Source organism: Lampetra fluviatilis, chromosome 21 (genome assembly GCF_964198595.1).
Source record: "Lampetra fluviatilis chromosome 21, kcLamFluv1.1, whole genome shotgun sequence".
Lineage (NCBI taxonomy): Eukaryota > Metazoa > Chordata > Hyperoartia > Petromyzontiformes > Petromyzontidae > Lampetra > Lampetra fluviatilis.
Window position 1 is genome coordinate 11394431 of NC_136295.1, and position 22311 is coordinate 11416741.

The following is a 22311-nucleotide window of genomic DNA, read 5'->3' on the forward strand; positions in this document are numbered from 1 at the left end:
TGGTGAGTGGCTGGGTGAGTGATGGTGTATATGGGGTGATGGTGAGTGGCTGGGTGAGTGCTGTTATATATGGGGAGGTGGTGAGTGGCTGGGTGAGTGATGGTGTATATGGGGTGATGGTGAGTGGCTGGGTGATTGTTGGTATATATGGTGAGCTGGTGAGTGGATGGGTGAGTACTGGTGTATATGGGGAGGTGGTGAGTGGCTGGGTGAGTGATGGTGTATATGGGGTGATGGTGAGTGGCTGGGTGAGTGATGGTGTATATGGGGAGGTGGTGAGTGGCTGGGTGAGTGATGGTGTATATGGGGTGATGGTGAGTGGCTGGGTGAGTGATGGTGTATATGGGGTGCTGGTGAGTGGCTGGGTGAGTGATGGTGTATATGGGGAGGTGGTGAGTGGCTGGGTGAGTGATGGTGTATATGGGGTGATGGTGAGTGGCTGGGTGAGTGATGGTGTATATGGGGTGATGGTGAGTGGCTGGGTGAGTGATGGTGTATATGGGGTGCTAGTGAGTGGCTGGGTGAGTGATGGTGTATATGGGGAGGTGGTGAGTGGCTGGGTGAGTGATGGTGTATATGGGGTGATGGTGAGTGGCTGGGTGAGTGATGGTGTATATGGGGTGATGGTGAGTGGCTGGGTGAGTGCTGTTATATATGGGGAGGTGGTGAGTGGCTGGGTGAGTGATGGTGTATATGGGGTGATGGTGAGTGGCTGGGTGAGTGCTGTTATATATGGGGAGGTGGTGAGTGGCTGGGTGAGTGATGGTGTATATGGGGTGATGGTGAGTGGCTGGGTGATTGTTGGTATATATGGTGAGCTGGTGAGTGGATGGGTGAGTACTGGTGTATATGGGGAGGTGGTGAGTGGCTGGGTGAGTGATGGTGTATATGGGGTGATGGTGAGTGGCTGGGTGAGTGATGGTGTATATGGGGTGATGGTGAGTGGATGGGTGAGTACTGGTGTTTATGGGGTGCTGGTGAGTGGCTGGGTAAGTGATGGTGTATATGGAGTGCTGGTGAGTGGCTGGGTGAGTGTCTCTATATATGGGGTGATGGTGAGTGGCTGGGTAAGTGATGGTGTTTATGAGATGCTGGTGAGTGGCTGGGTGAGTGATGGTGTATATGGGGTGATGATTAGTGGATGGGTGAATACTACATATACTGGTTACATCGTGTGCTGGTGAGTGGCTGGGTGAGCGCCACCGGGTTCTCTGCTGCGATTGTGCCGAGTGGAGCATCTGGCGAGGGCCGGGCCACAGCGGTGACGTTGGGGGGAGAGGAGGCAGGGGGTGGGATGGGGGAGGCTGTGAGGATGTCACCAACCTCCCATCACCACCACCAACCAACCTCCCATCACCACCACCAACCAACCACCTCCACCGCAATCGTCCACACACTGCACACTGCCACGTGCATTTGCGAGCAAGAAGAACGCCGGTGGGAGTTTGTTGTTGTTGTTGTTGCAACCCCCGTGTCCATTTCGTAACATGTACAATATTTGTATGGTGGTGGCAACAACAATATCCATATTGGCTCAGCGCTGGGCGGATTCCGCCTTTGTTTGGTGATAGGTGACGTCACCCCCCTTGACCCCCACCTCATCCCCTAACCGCAGCACCACCCCGTCAACAACAAAGACAAAGGTCCCCTTCACGCTGTTCGCTGCCGGAGGCTGTTTGCGAGCACCTATTAAGGCGCTCGCAAACAGGCGGGCAAACGGGACGCACGTGACGTCTCACGCGCCCGCGCCGTGCGTTCATTTCACACCGAGTCGACCAATGGGTAGGGGGCCGTCCATAAATGACGTCACGCACCTAGGGGGGGTGGGTCAGACATTTGTGACGATGTGTGACAAGGGGGGGGGGGGGTTGAGAAATGTGACGTCACATCAAAATGCGCAACTTTAAATAAATATAGACAACACGTTCTACTTAATTAAATTGACGTTTAAAAAATGTTTTCTCCTACAACATCAGAGTGCAGCGCCACATTAAATACGCACGACAATGACAATAGTTCAAAGCGATTTGAAGCATGTTTTATTTATTTGGGGGGGGGCAGAGCTTTGTGACGTCATACTTGAGTGGGGGGGGGGTCTGACTTTTTGTGACGCCGTGTGACGAAGGGGGGGGGGGGTCAAAAATCGTACAAAATCGCGTGACATCATTTATGGACGGCCCCTAGGTTCAGACATCACATTCGCCCGCTGATGTTCCTTAAGCGGTGGGGGGGGGGTGCGAACTCATGTTTGGCAGGTTCGCCGGCGTGCTGCGCTCACCGATTCGTCACCAAAGACAACTACAAAAGTCCCCCGTACAGGCACACACACTCTCTACGGGCAAGTGCTGTTCGGCGAGCACCTATGAAGGCCGTCACGGCGCACGAAGACGGGTGGGTGATCGACACCACGCCCGGCCGCCTTTGTCTCCCCAGTGCCGATGCTTACACACCGCACCGGGTACTCATTTGAGGCTGAGTCGACCCAGGGGAGGCCCCAGGACCGGTTCATATTTCCGCCACTGATATTGGTCGCGAGCGGTTCGCCGGGTTACCAGCGCAGTGCGCTAACCGCTGCGTCACCCCTCCTCACTGACACAACGCACCACCACCATCATCATCACCACCACCATCACCACCACCATCACCACCACCATCATCACCATCACCGTCACCACCACCATCATCATCACCATCACCACCACCATCACCACCACCATCACCATCACCGCCACCACCACCACCATCATCACCACCACCATCATCACCACCACCATCATCATCACCATCACCACCACCATCACCACCACCACCATCACCACCATCATCATCACCACCACCATCATCATCACCACCACCATCACCGTCACCACCACCATCACCATCATCATCACCATCACCACCACCATCACCACCATCATCACCATCACCGCCACCACCACCACCATCATCACCACCACCATCATCACCACCACCATCATCACCACCACCACCATCACCACCACCATCACCACCACCACCATCATCACCACCACCACCATCACCACCACCATCACCACCACCACCATCATCACCACCACCATCATCACCACCAACATCACCACCACCATCATCATCATCACCACCACCATCACCACCACCATCATCATCACCACCACCATCATCACCACCACCACCATCACCACCACCACCATCACCACCACCACCACCATCATCACCACCACCATCATCACCACCACCATCACCACCACCATCATCATCATCACCACCACCATCACCACCACCATCATCATCACCACCATCATCACCACCACCACCACCATCACCACCACCACCACCATCATCACCACCACCATCATCACCACCATCACCACCACCATCATCATCATCACCACCACCATCACCACCACCATCATCATCACCACCACCATCACCACCATCGCCACCACCATCACCACCACCATCACCACCATCATCACCATCATCACCGCCCCGAACCCTCACCGCTCCGCCTACGCATCTTCCAACACCCCCCCCACCGCCATCCTCCACCAGCCCCCACCACCACAGACAAAGGTCCCCCGTGTAGCCTTAAAAGACTGTTGGAGCAAGTGCTGTTAGCGAGCACCTATGAAGGCCGGCACGGCACACGAGGGGGTGGGTGGCCAGCACCACGCCGGACCGCCTTTGTCTCCCCAGTGGCGATGTTTACACACACAGCAGCAGGTACTCATTTGAGGCTGAATCGACCTAGAGGACGCCCAAAACCGGTTCAGATAATCGCCACCGGTGCTGACCGTGAGCGGGGTAACCGGGTTCGCAGCTCAGCGCGCTAATCGCTGCACCACCGCTCCCGCCTCCCTCATCCCCCGCTCACAACTGCTGTCACCTGCTTGTGTCGGGAAACAGCATGGACAGCAGAGGTCACTCACTCATTCACTCCATCGCTCTGTCCTTCACTCCCTTCATTCCTGATTCATTCACTCCCTCTCTACTTCCTTCCATTGCTGACTCGTTCATTCCCTCAGTTCATCACTCCCTCCATTCCTTACTCGTTCATTCCATCACTTAGTCCTTCACTCCTTTATTTCGTATTCATTCGCTCTTTCAGTCTTTTACTCCCTTCATTCCTTGTTCATTCCCTCGCTCAGTCCTTTACTCAGTCCTTCACTTCTCCACAGCCCCCCACCCCTTCATCATTTCACTTTCTTTCTCTCCCTCCCTCTCAATCCCTCCCCTCTCCCTCCCTTTCAATCCCTGCCTCTCCCTCCCTCTCCCTCCCTCTCAATCCCTCCCTGCCTCTCTCAATCCCTCCCCTCTCCCTCCCTCTCGATCCCTCCCCTCTCCCTCCCTCTCAATCCCTCTCTTTTTTTTCGTTCATCATTTCGTAATTTTTATTATTTTATTTTTCTCCCTCCCTCTCCCTCCCTCTCAATCCCTGCCTCTCCCTCCCTCTCCCTCCCTCTCACTCACTCCCCTCTCCCCCTGGTGGTAGGGGGGGGGGCTCTGAACGTTGGGTGGGGCGGTCTCGTTGCCGTGACAACGCAATCAGTATGCGTGCTGCGTGCGCGGTGGAGGCAGGAGATAAAGACAAAGATGCCCTCCCCTCCCGTATAGCCTTCACTGACTCTTAGGCCAAGTGCTTTGGGCGAGCATTTACGAAGGCCAATGTGGTTGGGCAGTAACACCACGCTCGGCCGCCTTTGTCTCCCCAGTGCTTAAGCCATTCCTGTCAACCCATACGGTTTTACTCCATATTCTTGTACAGGGAAATAGTGTGTTCGGGCCCATACGGCGCACAGCCGTTTCAATACGGGCAAAAACTGTTTCTGTCTATTTGTTTGTGTCTCTCCCTTGCGATGGGACTTTGTGGGATGAACGTTGAGATGTATCAGGGGCACGGGGTGAACCAATACCTGTCTGAATTGGTCTGTAATAAGTTAGGGCACCGATAAGGAGTTGACAGGTATGTTAAGTTCACACCGCACCAATTACTCATGAAAGACTGAGTCGACCCCGGGTGTGCTCAGGACCGGTTTGGATATTCACCGCTGGTGTTGGCGATGGGCGGTGAATCGCAGCGCTAACCGCTGCACCACCGCTCCCCCAAATGCACCAGCAACATCTCGCTATCCCACCCCACACACTACCAGAACGCCACCACACCACACACACTACCAGAACACTACTACACACACTACCAGAACACCACCACAGCCACGGACTATACCACCACCCCACACACTACCAGAACACCACCACCATCCCCACGCACTACACACCACTGTACAACACCATACCACCACAGCATTCTATAAATACCACGCCGCACACTTTACACCACCACCATTCCACCCAGTCGTATCCTAACACAATTGTACACCAAAGACAAAGATGCCCTGTGTAGCCTTAACAAGGCTGTTGTGGCAAGTGCCGTTCGCGAGCAGCATCTGTGAAGGCCGGCACGGCACACGAGGTGGTGGGGTGGCCAGCACCACACCCGGCCGCCTTTGTCTCCCCAGTGGCGATGTTTTAACACATCGCACCAGGTACTCATTTGAGGCTGAGTCGACCTAAGGGAGGTCCAGGATAATCGTCACCAGTGGTGACAGCGAACTATGTTAAGAGGTGGGCTGGAATCGACAGTCCGGCAACACGACGCACATCACAACACCGCAGCTCCCTCCAGGTGTAATCTTTGTGCAAACGAGCAATTTAATCGCGCGAGGGAAGGCGATGTACAAATCACCCGGCAACCATCAACAACGTTCCCCTTCACCGCCAAGATGACGAGGCAGCCATCGATCATCGCGCAATTACATCCATCGCCATCCATCAACATCATCATCATCCCTCCTCATCCCATCCCACCCTAATCCTCACTCCCTCCAGAACCCCCCCCCCCCGTGTGCTCATTTCAAAGCGATCGCTGTCACATGCAAGTCAGTCGCGCTCGGTCCCATCGGCTCGGAAAAAATGAAATTAACCGGATCGTTGAATTGGATGACGACCGGTCGATGTGAAGGTTCAAGTAATCGATCTGCTTGTTGCGGTGATATCCGCTTGCTCAGAGGCTGGAAAAGGGGGAGAACAAAAATTAATTTCGATTTAAAGCTTTCGTGACTGCAGGGATTCATCTTCTTGGTTATTTCGGTAAAGTCACGTAGAAGGGAAATAATAAAATAATAAAACATAATAAAAACGTCGTGAGAATTATGTTATTATGTTTTATTATTTAATTATTTCCCTTCTACGTGACTTTACCGAAAGAACCAAGAAAACTAAAATAAAATCGCGTGCGACTTCTCCGCCCACCGTGCAGCGAACAGCCAATCACCGTCGAGCTGCCGATCGAAGCCGCCTCGCGATTGGCTGATGGTGCGCCGCGGCGGAGGCGTGGCTAGTCGTGAGAGGGCGTGGTCACGAATGTTAATTTGACCTCTTGTGGACGAAGCGCTTTGTGGCTTTATCAGATTCCTCCAGCGTCAAATAAATATTCTGATTATTACGAAATGTTGAAATTAGTTCGATTCGGTGCGAATTACGTTCGCTCCTCATTCCTCCAACCCCCACATTCTCATACAATAAAAAAGCATCACCTACCGCATTCTCCGGGTTATAAGACGGACATTACCCCCATGTATTTCAAAACAAAAGTTTGGGGGTTAATCTTTTAATCCGGTCTGTATCTGTGTGAGAGACGACACTTGCATAACCGTATTAATACCGTGAGTCTCACTCTTCGGTACGTCTTATAATCCGCAGTATAATCATGAAGTTCCCAGCCAATGAGAATACACTTGATGAAGAGCTGAAATAAGCGAGATTGCTACTAACTTGTGTGTTGTTAATCTCTTTGAAGCTGTGTACGGGTACAGGCGTGTTCACGCGTGGAAATCCGATACTCTAGAGTAATCATCGCCGATCGTGAGCAGGGGGCTCTGTTGATTCGTTCCCAGCCAAAACGACGCATTGCAAGGGGCCGCTCGAAAGCAAACCGACTGGGATTAGTCGCCTATGCAATGTAATCGATGATTAACATCGATTACATCACGTCATCGTCTGGACCCTCATATTATCACAGAGACACAATACGGCAAATATATACTTTAGCAGCATCGTCAGTCAGTCTCGATCTACCGCTAAAGTCACGGTGCCCGCACGCAAAAAAAAGTTCGCTCCGTCTCCACTTTGGCGGTGCCTCCACTTGCTTCTTTGTGTTTCGCGCACTCTACGTTTGCCACCACGCCAGCCTCTGTGAAGAAACAACTCTCGAAGAATGAAGGAGTTGGTGGGTCGCGTGGGGATGGAACTCTGGACGCATCACAGCAAGTCGGTTGTTTTTTTTTAAAGCCGATTGTTAAATCGTTACGATTCGTCGATTCTTTGAGGGTGGGATGCAGGAGGGTGCAAGAGAGTTTTGTAGAGTAGTTGCATGCCTATTCATTATGGGTCTTCTCCCACAATCTCCCTCCCCCACCAACACACCAACTACGAGTGCCATTACTGCCGCTGGTACTAAGCCAGCTGATGGAGATTTTACTGGTAGGAACCTCCTGGTTACACCAGCCCACAGGGGATTATTGTGTCCGTCCGTCCGTCGTGCAGGGAGGGGCTGGGTGGGGCTGGGTGGGGAGGGGAGGGTGGGGCTGGGAGGGGTGGGGCTGGGTGGGGAGGGGCTGGTCACCCCGTGGTGCCCTTATAAAACTCAACGTTTAACCTACTCACGCCTTCTTGTGCCCGCCCTCACAGTCGGGCATATTTGCGGAATACACCACGCCGCCATTGACCCTGGCCATTGACTGAGCAACCCAGCGTTCCTACCAGCTCCCTCCGCAGAAGGAATGTGTTTTAGCTGCTGCTGCTGTTTCTGCTATCGCTGCGGTGTCTGCAATCCACCAGTGGTGAATATGCATCCACATTCCCATGACCGGGGCAAGTACGTTCGTGAGTCACTTGTGATTGCTTCCCACAAAATGGTCCGCGTTGTTTCATCCACAGCGGAATGATGTTCTGGGCTCACGACGAAGGTGGACGAACGGCGCTCCCGGTCATCCTCAAGCTCGAGTGGTTGGCACTGCCCACATCGCGTCTGCAGGTCTTGACACATCTTCGACCGCGTGCGTGCAACGATGAACGGTTCAAGACATAACGGCAATCTTGATCTGAACGATATAACGGCAGCAGAAACAATGTCACGGATGCTGTGTTTACCACTGGCATCACCGTGTGAGGGGCACACCGTGTGCACTTGACGGTTGTATAGACACGCTTCCTATTTATTTCCATATTCGGCCGAGGTTCATCTGGCATGCACTTGTACAAAAAAATTCCCCGAAAAGCTTTTGCCATTGGGATTTGCGGAATATCCGCATTAAGTGATGGGTAATTTTGTCGAAACGTTAGTAGATGCACACCCCTACATAGTCCACAGATTAATACAGATTTATATGGTCCAGATTTATGTATTCATAGCATTATACGCGGTATAGATTGTGCGCTCTATAGTTGACATCCATACGAATGTCTGTGTACACACCATAAATCCACGCAGCCTTAAAAATCCATGCCAATATTGATTCATACGGCTGTGTGTCACGGAGATTCACACCGCTACAGATTCTGAATATTCACGCCGCTGGAGATTGTACATTCGTCCTGTTCGAGTCCATAGATGGGTTTAATTCGTGACTGGAACGATTCTGTGTGGAGTTTGGATGTTCTCCCCCATATTCTGCATGGATTTCCTCCAGGTTCTCCTGTTTCCTCCCATAGCAAAAAAAAAACCCTCTGTACGATGTAACTGGTATTGGCTAAAACATCCCAATGCTGATCAATATACATGCAAGCTACTCAAGTGGGATTGCACACAGCAGCGACCATTGTGCCCTACTGCAACAAAACAAAACTAATTGGCAGGACCATCCAGGAAAGGAGTGCTTGAGACTCAAGTGAGGCTGGGCTGAGTAAAGAGGCGTTATGATACAAAAAACTAAATGCCTACATGCCACGGTACTTTGTGTATATACTGTGTTTGTCTGCGTGTGGACACCTTGCAATTGGGATGTTCCATCTGCAGGGATTCTGAACGTGAAATATCTTAGCTGATAAATAGATATAACAATAAAACAATACCAATATATGACCCCCAAATTGCAAAAAAAATAGAATTCACGAGTGTTTTCAGAACGAATCCTTTCTGTTCAGAATGGCACCGTGAAGGTGCGGGAAGAGGAGTTTGTTTAATAATTTACGCCCTTATTCCAGGCATTGACATCTGCTACATTCTAAGAGCTCGTGCGCCCCATTATAGCGTGTGTTTGCGCTGCATATTTACCATGTATTCAAACACATGTAATGTCAGTGCTGCTTCGAATTCCCATAGCTCACCCGAGCAGAACTTGCCCTTACGGACAACGTGTGCCCAATAATAACGACACTTGCGTGATTTATAATCGGGCCGTGCTTGCAATCGCCATCGGCTCCATAGCCGTGGCGTGGGTACTTTTTAAGCGAGGGATTATTGTGTGGTGACACCAGAAAGTACACTCGGTAGTGGGGTAGCTGTCCACCCTATAGGTGGTTCTGAAACATAATTCGGCTGGGGTGTTGGAAGCTATCACGTAAAAAGGGGGTGTTAAACAGGAATTGTTTTCGGTATGGTGAGCTGTCCAGCCAATAGGGGGTGCTGACACGAAATAGAGTTGGTGGGTGGGGAGCTGTCCAGCCAATAGGAGGGTACTGAAACTTAGGTTGAATATCGGGAGCTGCCCAGCTGACAGGGGGTGCTGAAGCGATGAAGCGGCCATCAGCTGCATTGACCCGAGAGGCTGAGAGCCGGGGAGCCGGGCGAGCCAGGTCCAGCATTGCTCTCTGCACGCTGGATGTACAGATTCAGCAGCTTCATCTGTAGGGAGGGGCAGAGGGAGGCAGATTTAGTGTGAATGACTATACATATGGGATATAGGGGCAAAGCCAAAGGAATTGTGAGGTTTCTAACACTCCAGTGTCTCCCTACATGTGTTATCCAGGAAGGTTTACGGTGATTGCAGTGCATAGTTAGTAATGTAAAAGTTGCAACTTTAATTTAACAATGCAGTGAATTCGGTAGCAGGTGAAAGGGAGACTCGCCTTGCTGCCAGACAGGTGAGTGAGGTAGGGGGTGAGGCTCTCTCCGATGGCAGTGTGAATCGCCACGAGGCAGAACACGCTCGCTTTCCGCACGCTGCTCTCCGCGTTGTCGTAACCCTGGTGGGGATGGGGTGGGGTACAGGGGGGCGGCCGTTGTAACCAACTTCGGAGTGGCTGATGATAATTATAATTTCGATTTAAAGCTTTCGTAACTGCAGGGATTCAACTTCTTGGTTCTTTCGGTAAAGTCACGTAGAATGGAAATAATAAAATAATACAAATAAAACATAATAAAATAATTCTCACGACATTTCGGCCACAACACAAGCAGCCGTCCTCAGGTGAAAATTATTTCATTGTTTAATTTGTATTATTTTATTATTTCCATTGTACGTGACTTTACCGAAAGAACCAAAAAGATGCTTATAATTATCTAATTTATATTTATAGAGCGTGTTCACTCAAGGCGCTTGCCATACAATAATGTTTGCAGGTGTGTGTGCGTCTGGTTGTTGTTTGGGCGGTAGTGTGGTGGCAGCAAGAAGGGCCTGGGTTCGAATCCTTTTCGTGTGGGTTTTGTGTGTTCTCCCCCTGTTCTGTTTCATCCGGGTTCTCTGGTTTCCTCCCATAGATAAAGAAAATAAAACATACAATGTAACTGGCATGGGCCAAAACATCCCAAAGTTGTATAATTACTTGCTAATTACTCAATTGGGATCACACACAGCAGCAACATCGGCCACATTATTGCAAAAAGTTGGCAGGACCCTCATGTAAAAGACTCGGAAAATATTTCCTGGGAAAGAAGGGAAAAAAAAAATAATCTGGGACTTAATCGATCAGGCACTCAATGGAATTCATTAAACGTTCCGTATGTATGTTGAACTTATTTCGCACCGTACGTAGCAGGCCATACTAATCAGAGGTGCGGGGAAAGGACAAAAAACTAAACACAACAATAAGCAGTTTTAAAGAAATGAATGCTCTCTGGAGCAGAGCTGCTGCTGTAAAGACCTAGCCAGCTTTCATAACTGTACATGGGGCAAAGTCTACCCGTGTAGCTAATACAGGACCGCAGAACTCGGGCAATGCCGGTTCAGGCTACCTTCAACAGCGCCAATCGAGTAGTTTCCCACGTAGCAGTCGAAACAACAACAACAAACACCTGCAAGAGGCCCGGGATGATGTCGGGCAGCAGCTGGATGAGCGCGTTGTACGGCAGCCGCTGCATGACGCGCGTTTGCATCTTGATGGCGGCGAGGTTGATGGGGAAGTCGGCGGTCTGCACGATGGGGCACAGCACCTTGAGGCACTGCTCAGCGGGCAGCGACGCCGCCAACACCGACGCCGTCTCCTCGGCGGCGCGGCACACCTAGCGGCGTGCGGGCATGGGGGGGGGGGGAGGCGGGGTCACGTTGGAGCGAGGTCAGGGACTGTATGCATGGTGAACTTCTTTCGCGCCGTACGTTGCCAACCACTCCAACCGTGCTAATCGCACCTCCGATTATCACGGTTGGAGTGGGGTGAAGTGGATGCGGGGTGATCACGTGAGCACTGGGTGACATGGGTCCAGGGTGACGTGGGAGCGGGGTGACGCGAGCATGCGTTCAGGGCGGTTGGCGGTGTAGGTTTGGGTTTGAGGTGATGGTACTGGTGACGCCGGTGGGATTCGTTGTGGTGATGGTGATCGCCTTGGTGGTGGCTGTGGTGGTGGTTGAGCTGATTGGCGATAATGATGGTGGTGGTGGTGGAAATGTCTGTGGTGTTGATTGATCTCAGTTAGGGTGCTGGGGGCAACAGCGATGATTATAGTTGTGATGATGGTTGTGGTTCTCCTACCTCTCTAGCCTCTATTTATGAGTTATGAAGAAGAGCTATTGACCAAAACATCGCCTCTAATATACTTTTTACATTAAAGCCACAGTGTTACCGACGACAGCGTTTTGTTTACCGGTTATGATTTTGGTGGTGTTGCGCGAGAGTGGTGGTGGTGGTGGTGGCTGCTTCCCTCCCATACCTCCTTGTGTGGGTCTCTGTGTGCCTCCAGGACCTTCATGATGGTGAGCTCCGCATACTTGCGGAAGCACGTGGGCTGGCGACGCAGGAACTCGCTGAGCACTCGCAGCGCCAGCGAGCGGGTCACGTGCTGAGGGCAACGGTCAGGACGACGCGGGAGGGTGGGAGGGGGGGGTGACAGGTGAACGTTACGAACCGGTCTTGTTCAAAGGCGCACCGAGCGAAGACGCAAAAGGCCGGTCGCCGAGACGAAAATCTCGACGGGCTCGCAGAAGCGGACGCCGCAGAACTACTTGCGGGCTGGCTCACGTCTGCGTCCGCGAGCGTCTCGAGCAAGAGCAGCAGCACGGTCTTGAAGTGCTCCTCCCAGGCGGCCGCCGGCTCCTCGCGGCCGGCGCGCTGCAGCTCGCGCAGCGCGGCCCGCCGCTCCTCGGGGCGACCGCCGGGGCCCGTCAGCTCGGCCAGCAGCTCGGCCAGGGACGAGGCGGCCGGGGGCCCGCCCTGGCCTGGGATGGGCGGGGGGGGGGGCGAGAGAGAAGCACGAGGAGGTGTGGGTGGATGGGTGGATGGGTGGGTGGGTGTGGTTGGGTGGGTGTGGGTGGGTGTGGGTGGATGGGTGTGGGTGGGTGTGGTTGGGTGGGTGTGGGTGGGTGTGGGTGGATGGGTGGGTGGGTGTGGTTGGGTGGGTGTGGGTGGGTGTGGGTGGATGGGTGTGGGTGGGTGTGGTTGGGTGGGTGTGGGTGGGTGTGGGTGGATGGGTGGGTGGGTGTGGTTGGGTGGGTGTGGGTGGGTGTGGTTGGGTGGGTGTGGGTGGGTGTGGTTGGGTGTGGGTGGGTGGGTATGTGGGTGGGTGTGGGTGGGTGGATGGGTGGGTGGGTGAGTCGGTGTGGGTAGGTGGGTCAGTGGGTGTGGGTGGGTGTGGGTGGATGGGTGGGTGGGTGTGGGTGGATGGGTGGGTGGGTGTGGGTGGGTGGATGGGTGGATGGGTGGATGGGTGGGTGTGTAGACGGTTACATGGGTGGTTAGGTCAATATGTATGGTGTGTGGACCGACCAGTGGTTTGATTCATGGCTGGCTGAGCGAGTGAGGGGGTACATGGTTGGGTGTAATCATGGGTGTACGTGTGTGCGTGTGGCCACACGGGGACGTGGTGCAGTGTGGTGGTGTGAGCGCCACTCACTGTCGGGGGTGTCCCGCCCCCCCTCTCCCTCCCTCCCCAGTGCCGCCCCCGTGCCCTGAACACGGCAACACACAAGCTGGATATAAGCACGCCTTGTGCAAGCACAGTTCTCATACAAGCAACGAGTCCTCACGTTCCATTGGTGGGGGGAAGGTAAAGCACAACTTCGGATACAAGCACACTACATCGGATATAAGCACACACCGGTGGCCATCTCATGTTTACACCCTTGAACCAACAGTGGAAGATCCACATTCCATTGCAAATATTTCTATGAAGGCATCACACATATGTATTGATTCATTTACCCGTGTAAAATTACCAACGTTATGCAACCCAAGGTAAATTCATCAAACATAAATTGTGCGCTCCGCTCATTTCTTTAAACGCACTCAATTGAATTAGTTCTCCTCGCTTCAGCTGTGGCAAAGTGCACGAATTCTTAATTCAAAGGCAACCGTCGCTCAGCTGTTATTTCAACATGGCAAGGAGGCCCTAAGGGAGGGTGTACAAAATACGAGGGCCTGAAGGCTTTACTAGCCCATGGGTTAATCCGACCCTGCCGATAACCGACGATAATACCAACAACGGCAAAGATAACAACGGTCTTCTTGGTTCTTTCGGTAAAGTCACGTAGAAGGGAAGTAATAAAATAATAAAAATAAAACATATTTTATTACTTCCCTTCTACGTGACTTTACCGAAAGAACCAAGAAGATGAATCCCTGCAGTCACAAAAGCTTTAAATCGAAAGATAACAACGATAGTGGCCGTCACGCCGATGGGCTGCGGCGATGCTGACGATCACCTGCTCGCGCCCGGCGGTGGCGGCGGCCGACTGCTCGGTGAGGTCCTCCTGGCTGCGGTAGCTGTAGCTCTGGATCGCCTGCGACACGCCCCGCAGGGAGCGGTAGAACTCCTCTCCCGCCGCCTCCCCGTCCGCCTCGCTCGTCCTGCCGCCAGAGTTCGTCCGAGCGCAGCGAGACGGGCACGGTCGGCAACGCTGCTGCTGCCGCAACGGCGCGGGTGTGCGTGTGGGCTGGTGAGCAGGTGCTGCTCGCTAACAGCACTTTCCCCCAAAAGTCTCTGAAGGTTATGCGGGAGGGAATCTTTGTCATTGTGCACGGTCGTGCGTGGTTGAGGGTGTGTGTGGGTGAGTGTGGGTGTGCGTAGTTGAGGGTGTGTGTGGTTGAGGATGTGTGTGGTAGCGCGTGATTGAGTGTATGGTTGTGTGTGTGTGGTTGTGCGTGGTTGAGTGTGCATGGTTGAATGTGCTTGTGCGTGTGCTTGTGCGTGCGTGTGGTTGTGCGTGCGTGTGCTTGTGCGTGCGTGTGGTTGTGCGTGGTCGAGTGTGCGTGTGGTTGAGCGTGCGTGTGATTTTGCGTGGGTGTGCGTGGTTGAATGTGTGTGTGGCTGTGCGTGTGCTTGTGCGTGCGTGTGGGTGTGCGTGGTTGAATGTGTGTGTGGCTGTGCATGTGCTTGTGCGTGCGTGTGGGTATGCGTGGTTGAATGTGTGTGTGGCTGTGCGTGTGCTTGTGCGTGCGTGTGATGTGTGCGTGGTTGAATGTGTGTGTGGCTGTGCGTGTGACTGTGCGTGTGTGTGTGGTTGTGCATGGTTGAATGTGTGTGTGGCTGTGCGTGTGGCTGTGGGTGTGCTGTGCGTGTGGCTGTGCGTGGTCGAGGGCGGTGCGAGCGGCTACCCGGGAGACACGGTCCCCTGGGAGGAGGCGGAGGGCGAGGTTACGGGGCTGACCCTGTTCGCTGGGGGGCGCATGGGGGCACGGTGGGCAGCTCCACTCGGCGACGCCTGGAGCGGGGAGGGACAGGGAGCGACACAGACGACGACCTCGGGTGACCCAACCAGACCCATACAACTTGACCCGACCCAACTATCCTGATCTGGCCCAACTCGACCTGACCCCTGACCCCACCCCTGACCTCACCTACACAGACTCGAATGACTTGATCCAACCAAACGTCCACTCAACAGGAGCCAAGCAGACCCACGTGACCTGACGCCACCCAACCTGATCCGACACAAAATGACCGCAACTTATTCGACTCGTACGGCCTTCCCAGCCTGACCTGAATTGACCTGACTTACTTAAAATCTGTCCCAACGTGAGCTTACCCGACCCACGTGATCTGATCCGCTGTGACCCGACATCACCTGAATCAACTGGACCAGAGCAGACCCACGTGATCCAATCACGACCTGACAATGACCTGACGAAGTGAAGCTCATTTACATATACTCATTTACATCATCGCCATCCTCCCCCCATGGCGTTATTCTCTACCATCTCAACCATCCCAAACCAACCCCACCATCCCCACCATCTCCACCATCCCCATCATCTCCACCATCCCCGTGATCTGCCGCCCCCACCACCACCAACGCCATCATCAGAACGAACGCACTCATCACCACCACCTTGACCGTCACCACCGTGCCGGAGTGATGTGGAAGTTACGTGTGCGGTTGGTCCCATTTGCTTGTTGGTATTGGAGGCTGGTGGTGGGGGGGGGGGGGTTCAAGAGGTCGGTGGGGGGGTGCGGAGGCTCGCCTGGTTGCCCCCGGCTTTGGGTGCCGCCTTGATGTGGTTGTGCAGGAGGCGAGTGGCCCCGTCCTGGAACGTCTTGGGCAGTGCCCCCAGCAGCATCGTGAACTCCGGGGGGTGCAGCTCGAACAGCGCAATCAGCACCGCCTGGGCCGCCTGGGTGGGGGGCAGGAGGGAGGGAGGGAGAACGCACGCACGGGTCTGTGGGTCTGGGTGCGCGTGCATCGCAAAAGAACACGCACACACGTACCTGCGTCTAAAGGGAACACAGACCCGTGTGTGTCTGCGTCTCCAAAAGTACACGCACACACAGATCTGCGATCATCTGAACTGGTCTTGGACCTCCCCTAGGTTGACTCAGCCCTAAATGAGTACCTGGTGCGGTGTGTAGTAAACATCACCGGCCGGAGGGGGCAGAAGACAAAGGCGGCCGAGCGTTGCGCCCTCGTGAGCCGTGGCCGCCATTCACCGTTGCCGCTCTCTAACAACAGCTCTTGCCCCCAGCAGTCTGCAAAGGCTATAATGGGGGGCTGGGGATCTTTGTCTTTGTGTGGTCACGTGGGCGCCCTCGCACCTTCCTGACTTCCGAGCTCTTGGGCTCCGTGGTCCAGGTGATGATGCGCGACACGGCGAGCCTCGTCTCGCTCGCGTTCACAAAGCCCCGCGGCTCCATGATGCGGCTCAGCGCGCAGATGTACCTGAGCACTGCCACCTTCACCTGCGGGGGGGAGGGGGCGGCGGGGGTGGAGGGCGCGGTGAGTATCACGGCCCAGGTCACGCGGCCCAGTGGGTTCACAAAAACCTGTTGATTTTTTTTTTATCGGGATTCCGCTTGTATTACCCAGCAAAGCCTCGCTGAGTCTCAAGACTCGTCGTCAGGAGGGTCCTGCCACGTGCTTGCAAGTAGGGGGCGATGTTGCTGCTGCTGTTGTGCATGATCGCAATTGAGTACATTTGCAGGTGATCTTTCAGCATTGGGATGTTTTGACCGACACAAGTTGTACCGTGTGGGTGGTCATTGTTTAGCTATTAGGAGGAAACCGGAGAACCCGGATGAAACAACCCACGCAGAACAGCGAGAACGCGCAAACTCCACACGGAACGGTGGCCCGAGGTCCCGAATCGAACCCAGGGGCTTCCTTGCCGTGAGGCGCGAGCGTCGCCGCTGCGCTGACGGCCAAAGCCGTAGGGGTGGCAGTGTGGGTTCGTGAACCCATCTGTGCGGACCACCGAACGTCATCTTCCCCCTACCGCCGCGCGCGTTTGAGTATTCTTGTTGTTGTCTCTTGTAGGCGGTGCAGCAAGCAGGACGCATCTCACCTTGAGGTTAAGCACCTGCGTCTGGTCGACCACGAAGCGCATGAGGATGTTGAACTGCAGGTCCGGGGGGAAGCATTCCCTTGTGGGCGCGCACACCGCATCGTCCCATCGTCATCACACCGTGCCATCACGCCGTACCGTCACGCCGTACCGTCACGCCGCTACGTCATACCATAATCTCATCACATCATACTTTCGCATCGTTCCATCGTCGTTACACCGTCACATCGTCACACTATACCAACACATCATACCATCACAACATATCCACATTAATGCGCTCACCATGAGAACATGGCATCAGACCATCACAACACCATGATTACACCATCACATCGCACCGTTCCAGCGTCACAATCACGCCAGCTGATGCCACTGCAGCAACGGCGTAACCATCGCACCACTGCATCGCTCCCGCACCGCAGTACACCACCCACCCCACACCTGGGCAGACCTAACCTGGTGAATGACCTCATCCAAATTTGTGACCTTAGTTGACCTCACATGGCTGACCTGTTCTGCTTTCACCTGGTGACCTTGACATCCAGGTAACCATGCATTGACCTCACCTGGTGACCTCACCATTCTGACCTCACCTGGTGACCCCTGATAACCTCACTTGACCTCACCTGGTGACCCCAGCTGACCTCACCATGCCGACCCCCGCCTGATCTCACCATGCTGACCTCACCATTCTGACCTCACCTGGTGACCCCTGCTGACCTCACTTGACCTCACCTGGTGACCCCACCTGACCTCACCAAACTGACTTCGCCTGGTGCCTTTGCTCGGCTCACCCGGTACTTACCCCTCATTCAGCTTGCCTCAGCAGGCGAACTCACCCCTCACCAGGCAAACTCACCCCTCACCAGGCAAACTCACCCCTCACCAGGCGACCTCACCCCTCACCAGGCAAACTCACCCCTCACCAGTTGATCTCACCCCTCACCAGGCAAACTCACCCCGCACCAGGCAAACTCACCCCTCACCAGGCAAACTCACCCCTCACCAGGCAAACTCACCCCTCGCCGGGGCGACCTCACCCCGCGCCGGCCTCACCTGGTGACGTCGAGACAGCGCTGGGCCTTGGCCTGCACGGAGCCCAGCAGGTCGGCGCCCATCTTCTTGAGCAGCTGAGTGAGCAGCACGAAGAGCCAGTCGTGCAGCTCCGCGCGGTGCGTCAGCACAAAGTCCACGAGCGTCTCCAGGAACATGCTGAACACCTGGGGGGGGGGGGGGCGGTGCACGGGGGGGGGGGGGGTAGAGGTGAGGAGCACCGTTGGAGGTATGGGCCGCGGGTGCGTGGAGTTGGGCGATTGGGATGCGGTGGTTTTGGGTGGGGAGGGGCGCGGATGCAGCAACGCATGGAGTAAGGAGGATGGGACACGGGGGTATAGGGGCATAGAGACACGGGGGTACGGGGACGAAAGGACGTGGAGATAGGCGGACACGTGAACGTGAGGACATTGTCTGTAAGGGCACGTGAGAATGTGGGGGGATGGGGGCGTGAGAACGTGGGGGGACACGGGAACGTGAGGACGTGGGGGGACGTGGGGGGACGTGAGAACGGGGGGACACGGGGACGTGGGGGGATGGGGACGTGAGAACGGGGGGGGGACGGGGACGTGAGAACGGGGGGACGTGAGGACGGGGGGACGTGAGGACGGGGGGACACGGGTTCGCAGCGCCGAGCACAAACCGCCGCACCGCCCCAGTGCTGCGTAGTACGCCGCATCAGAATTGGCCGAGTGTTTGTGCGGAACTCACTCTCTGCAGAATCCCGATCCAGGGCAGCGGGCACGTGGGGCCACAGGGGGCACAGGGGGGGCACAGGGGTTGGAGACTTTAGGGGAATGGCAAGAAGGGCATTTCGGATTCGCCTCTCGACGTTGCGTTACGAGTGGGGGGTGACATTACAACTCGCGTGACTCTCGTCGCAGATCCAGCCGGCACACCCACCAACTCACCTGATCCTCACCACAAACAACAATGGAAATTCAACGGCACCCCCCCACACCCCCACCCCTCCCTCCGTCCCCAATGGCACATGCCTATCAAATGTATGATTTTTTAAATGGGGCCACGTTCATTTCCGCGGCCGTTGTAAATGGTGGAGCGGATAAGCTCTGCCACTTAGCTCGTCCGCAGGTGTGCGAATGAATTGGAGGTCATCAGGTGACCAGGTGGCCATGTGACCAGGTGACCGGATATCAGGTGCACAAGTGATAAAATAATGATCAGACAATACTCATCCCTCACATAGATGTGACACACCTTACTAGTTGGCTGTGTCGGGCGGTGGCAGGTTTAACGACACATTTATACATTCACGCGATCTCACCCAAAAAAAACCTGTATTATGGATGATATTGGTCGCGAAAGCCTACGACGTGTTAAACTGACCCTCTGTTAGATGTGGCTCCCATTTCTACGCAACACTCCATAGATACATTGCGTAAAATACACACCACAGAATAATCACAAGTGGACAATGCCTGTGTCACGTCGGTCTCTCCTCGTGGTAACGTAATTGTTTACACATCCCACCAGCCCCGCGGCCACGTGATGCGCGGGCCACACACACCTTGCTGTGCGGATCGGCGAACATTCGCGTGAAGATTTCACAAAGACGCTTGAGCTCCACGCGGCTGTGGGGACACGGGGGGGAGACGCGGGGAGGTGAAACGGGGGAAGATACACAGGGAGGAGACACGGGGAGGAGACGCGCAGGAGGAGAGACACGGGGAGGAGAGACACGGGGAAGAGACGACACGCAGGAGGATAGACGCGGGAGGGAGACACACGGGGGGGAGACACGCGGAGATACATGGAGACACACGAGGAGACCGCGGGGAGACACACGGGGGGAGCGGGGAGGAGGAGGCGGTAGTGTTACTGTCATCAGCAGCAGCAGGAGGAGGCACTGGAGGCACTGGAGGAGGCGGGGCGAGCAGCAGTAGCAGCAGTAGCAGCAGGAAGAGGCAGCAGCAGCATTACGATCATCAGCAGGAGGAGACAGAGAGGAGTAGGAGCAGCAGCAGGAGGAGGAGGCACTGGAGGAACGGGGCAAGCAGCAGCAGCAGGTGCAGCATGTGCAGCAGCAGCAGCAGGTGCAGCAGGAGGAGGCGCAGTGTCGGCACCTGAGCGTGCGCTGTGCCCGCAGCAGCGCCTGCAGCGCCAGCAGCCCGTCGCGGCGCTCCGCCCAGTTGGAGCTGGCGCAGCGGTTCAGGATGTCGGCCACGTCCTCTGCCTGGCGCACCAGGTAGGGGCCCGGGGCCCCCGGCGCCAGGGGGGCCCCGTGAGCCCCCCGCGACCCCCGCGAGCCGCACGAGCGCTCGGAGCAGGCGCTGGAGGCGTCGCTCATCGCGTCGTCGTCCGACGTCATCCCGTAGGCGTCGTAGCGGCGGCGCACCGGCTTGCGCTGCAGTGCCGGGAGAGAGTGGGGGGGGTAGAGAAGGGTGTGTGGGCGGCGAGGCAAATTGCCGTTGCGATCGACGGTATCGATCGTGGCGATTCAATACAGGCGTTCGGATGTTCTAACACCAAATAGGAGCGGTGTTATACTGGTAGGAACGAAGTGGACCAGCCTACAATAGAATATATCGTCCGTCCGTTTGTCCGTCCGTCCGTGTAGCAACATCGCCCCCTACTGCAAACACTTGGCATGACCCTACAAAAACCTTTAGACTCTGTGAGGCTTTCCTGGCTAAACACGTGTAACATTCCCTTATAATTCCCTGAGATAGCTTTTAATTAAAACTTTGAAATTAAATAAAAAAAACTCACAGCGCCCTAAAGCCTACAGCTAGGCCTAAAGCCTAGAACTAGGCCTCAAAGTCTCCCTTCGTATCATTCCCCCGCGTGTGTGCAAGGGAGTTAATGTTTAACAATGTTACATTCCCTGATGCTTTGAAATAGAAACATTTAAATTTAAAGCTTTTACATAAATAATTAAAACAGGTAAATTAAAAATTAACTCACGGCGCCCTAAAGCCTACAGCTAGGCCTAAAGCCTAGACCTAGGCCTAAAGCCTAGACCTAGGCCTCAAACTCTCCCTTCGTATCGTTCCCCCGCGTGTGTGCAAGGGAGTTAATGTTTAACAATGTTGAGATCTCTTTTACCAGTGGCAAAATATAATGGTAGGTTTTTACCCGTTTAACTGGTACAAAACTGACACCTTTATTCAAGGCATCATGTTTGCAATGACCACAACACAAGTAGTCAATAAAGCAAACAAAAAGAAGCAACTCTGATAAGGATAATAATATGCACTGTCCTTGAAGTTGATTGGCCCACACCCGAGACGGCTTTCTTTAGAGCCTAGTCCCCATTGGTGTAGGGCCAGATGACACCAGAAGGCGTACAACTCAAAAACAGTGCAATATCAGAGTATTGAGAGTTCGGGGTAAACATTTACACTATGAGATCTCTTTTACCAGTGGCAAAATATAATGGTAGGTTTTTACCCTTTTAACTGGTACAAAACTGACACCTTTATTCAAGGCATATTATTATCCTTATCAGAGTTGCTTCTTTTTGTTTGCTTTATTGACTACTTGTGTTGTGGTCATTGCAAACATGATGCCTTGAATAAAGGTGTCAGTTTTGTACCAGTTAAAAGGGTAAAAACCTACCATTATATTTAACAATGTTACATTCCCTGATGTTTTTTAATAGAAACATTTACATTTAAAGCTTTTACATTAAAAACAACTCCCTACCCCCTCCTCGTCGGCGGCTTTCCAGCCTAGAGCCAGGCCTGGGAATCTCTCCCCCGCTAGGGGTGTATTGGGCGGGGCTACAGCGGCAGGGGGCGGGGCTACGCGGGGCCGGGCGGGGCAACGGCGGCAGGGGGCGTGGGCACGAGGTGGAGGCCGGGGCTACGCGGGGTTGGGGCGGGGTTACGGCGGTAAGGGGCGGGGCAACGAGATGGGGCGGGGCCACGGGTGGCCGGGGCGGGGTTACGCGGTTGGAGGGCGGGGCCACGGGGCATCCACTTATTGGCGGCCATTTTTTGCCATTTCATTTTATTATAGCCATTCAATTGTTCGTTCCTACCAGCCCACCCCGCAGGGTCCTGTTTGGTTCATTTTCAGTGGGGGGCG

General features: G+C 54.5%; 1 protein-coding gene across 4 annotated transcripts in view; it reads right to left on the bottom strand.

Annotated features, from left to right (window-relative positions):
• Positions 1–7615: 7615 nt before the first annotated feature.
• The window catches only part of LOC144938234 (CLIP-associating protein 2-like), a 48800-nt gene continuing 34104 nt past the window's right edge, over positions 7616–22311 (bottom strand). For all 4 annotated transcript variants that reach the window (XM_078866067.1, XM_078866069.1, XM_078866068.1 and 1 more), the window contains 14 exons: positions 20346–20626; positions 19790–19853; positions 18265–18428; positions 17206–17284; positions 16460–16603; positions 15892–16041; positions 15025–15131; positions 14133–14277; positions 13325–13379; positions 12454–12650; positions 12146–12274; positions 11294–11500; positions 10129–10245; positions 7616–9904 (listed from right to left, as the gene is read on the bottom strand). In XM_078866067.1, the coding sequence (XP_078722193.1) occupies positions 9806–9904; positions 10129–10245; positions 11294–11500; positions 12146–12274; positions 12454–12650; positions 13325–13379; positions 14133–14277; positions 15025–15131; positions 15892–16041; positions 16460–16603; positions 17206–17284; positions 18265–18428; positions 19790–19853; positions 20346–20626 (1938 nt within the window). In that variant the 3' untranslated portion in view covers positions 7616–9805. The remainder of the gene's footprint in view (positions 9905–10128; positions 10246–11293; positions 11501–12145; positions 12275–12453; positions 12651–13324; positions 13380–14132; positions 14278–15024; positions 15132–15891; positions 16042–16459; positions 16604–17205; positions 17285–18264; positions 18429–19789; positions 19854–20345; positions 20627–22311) is intronic.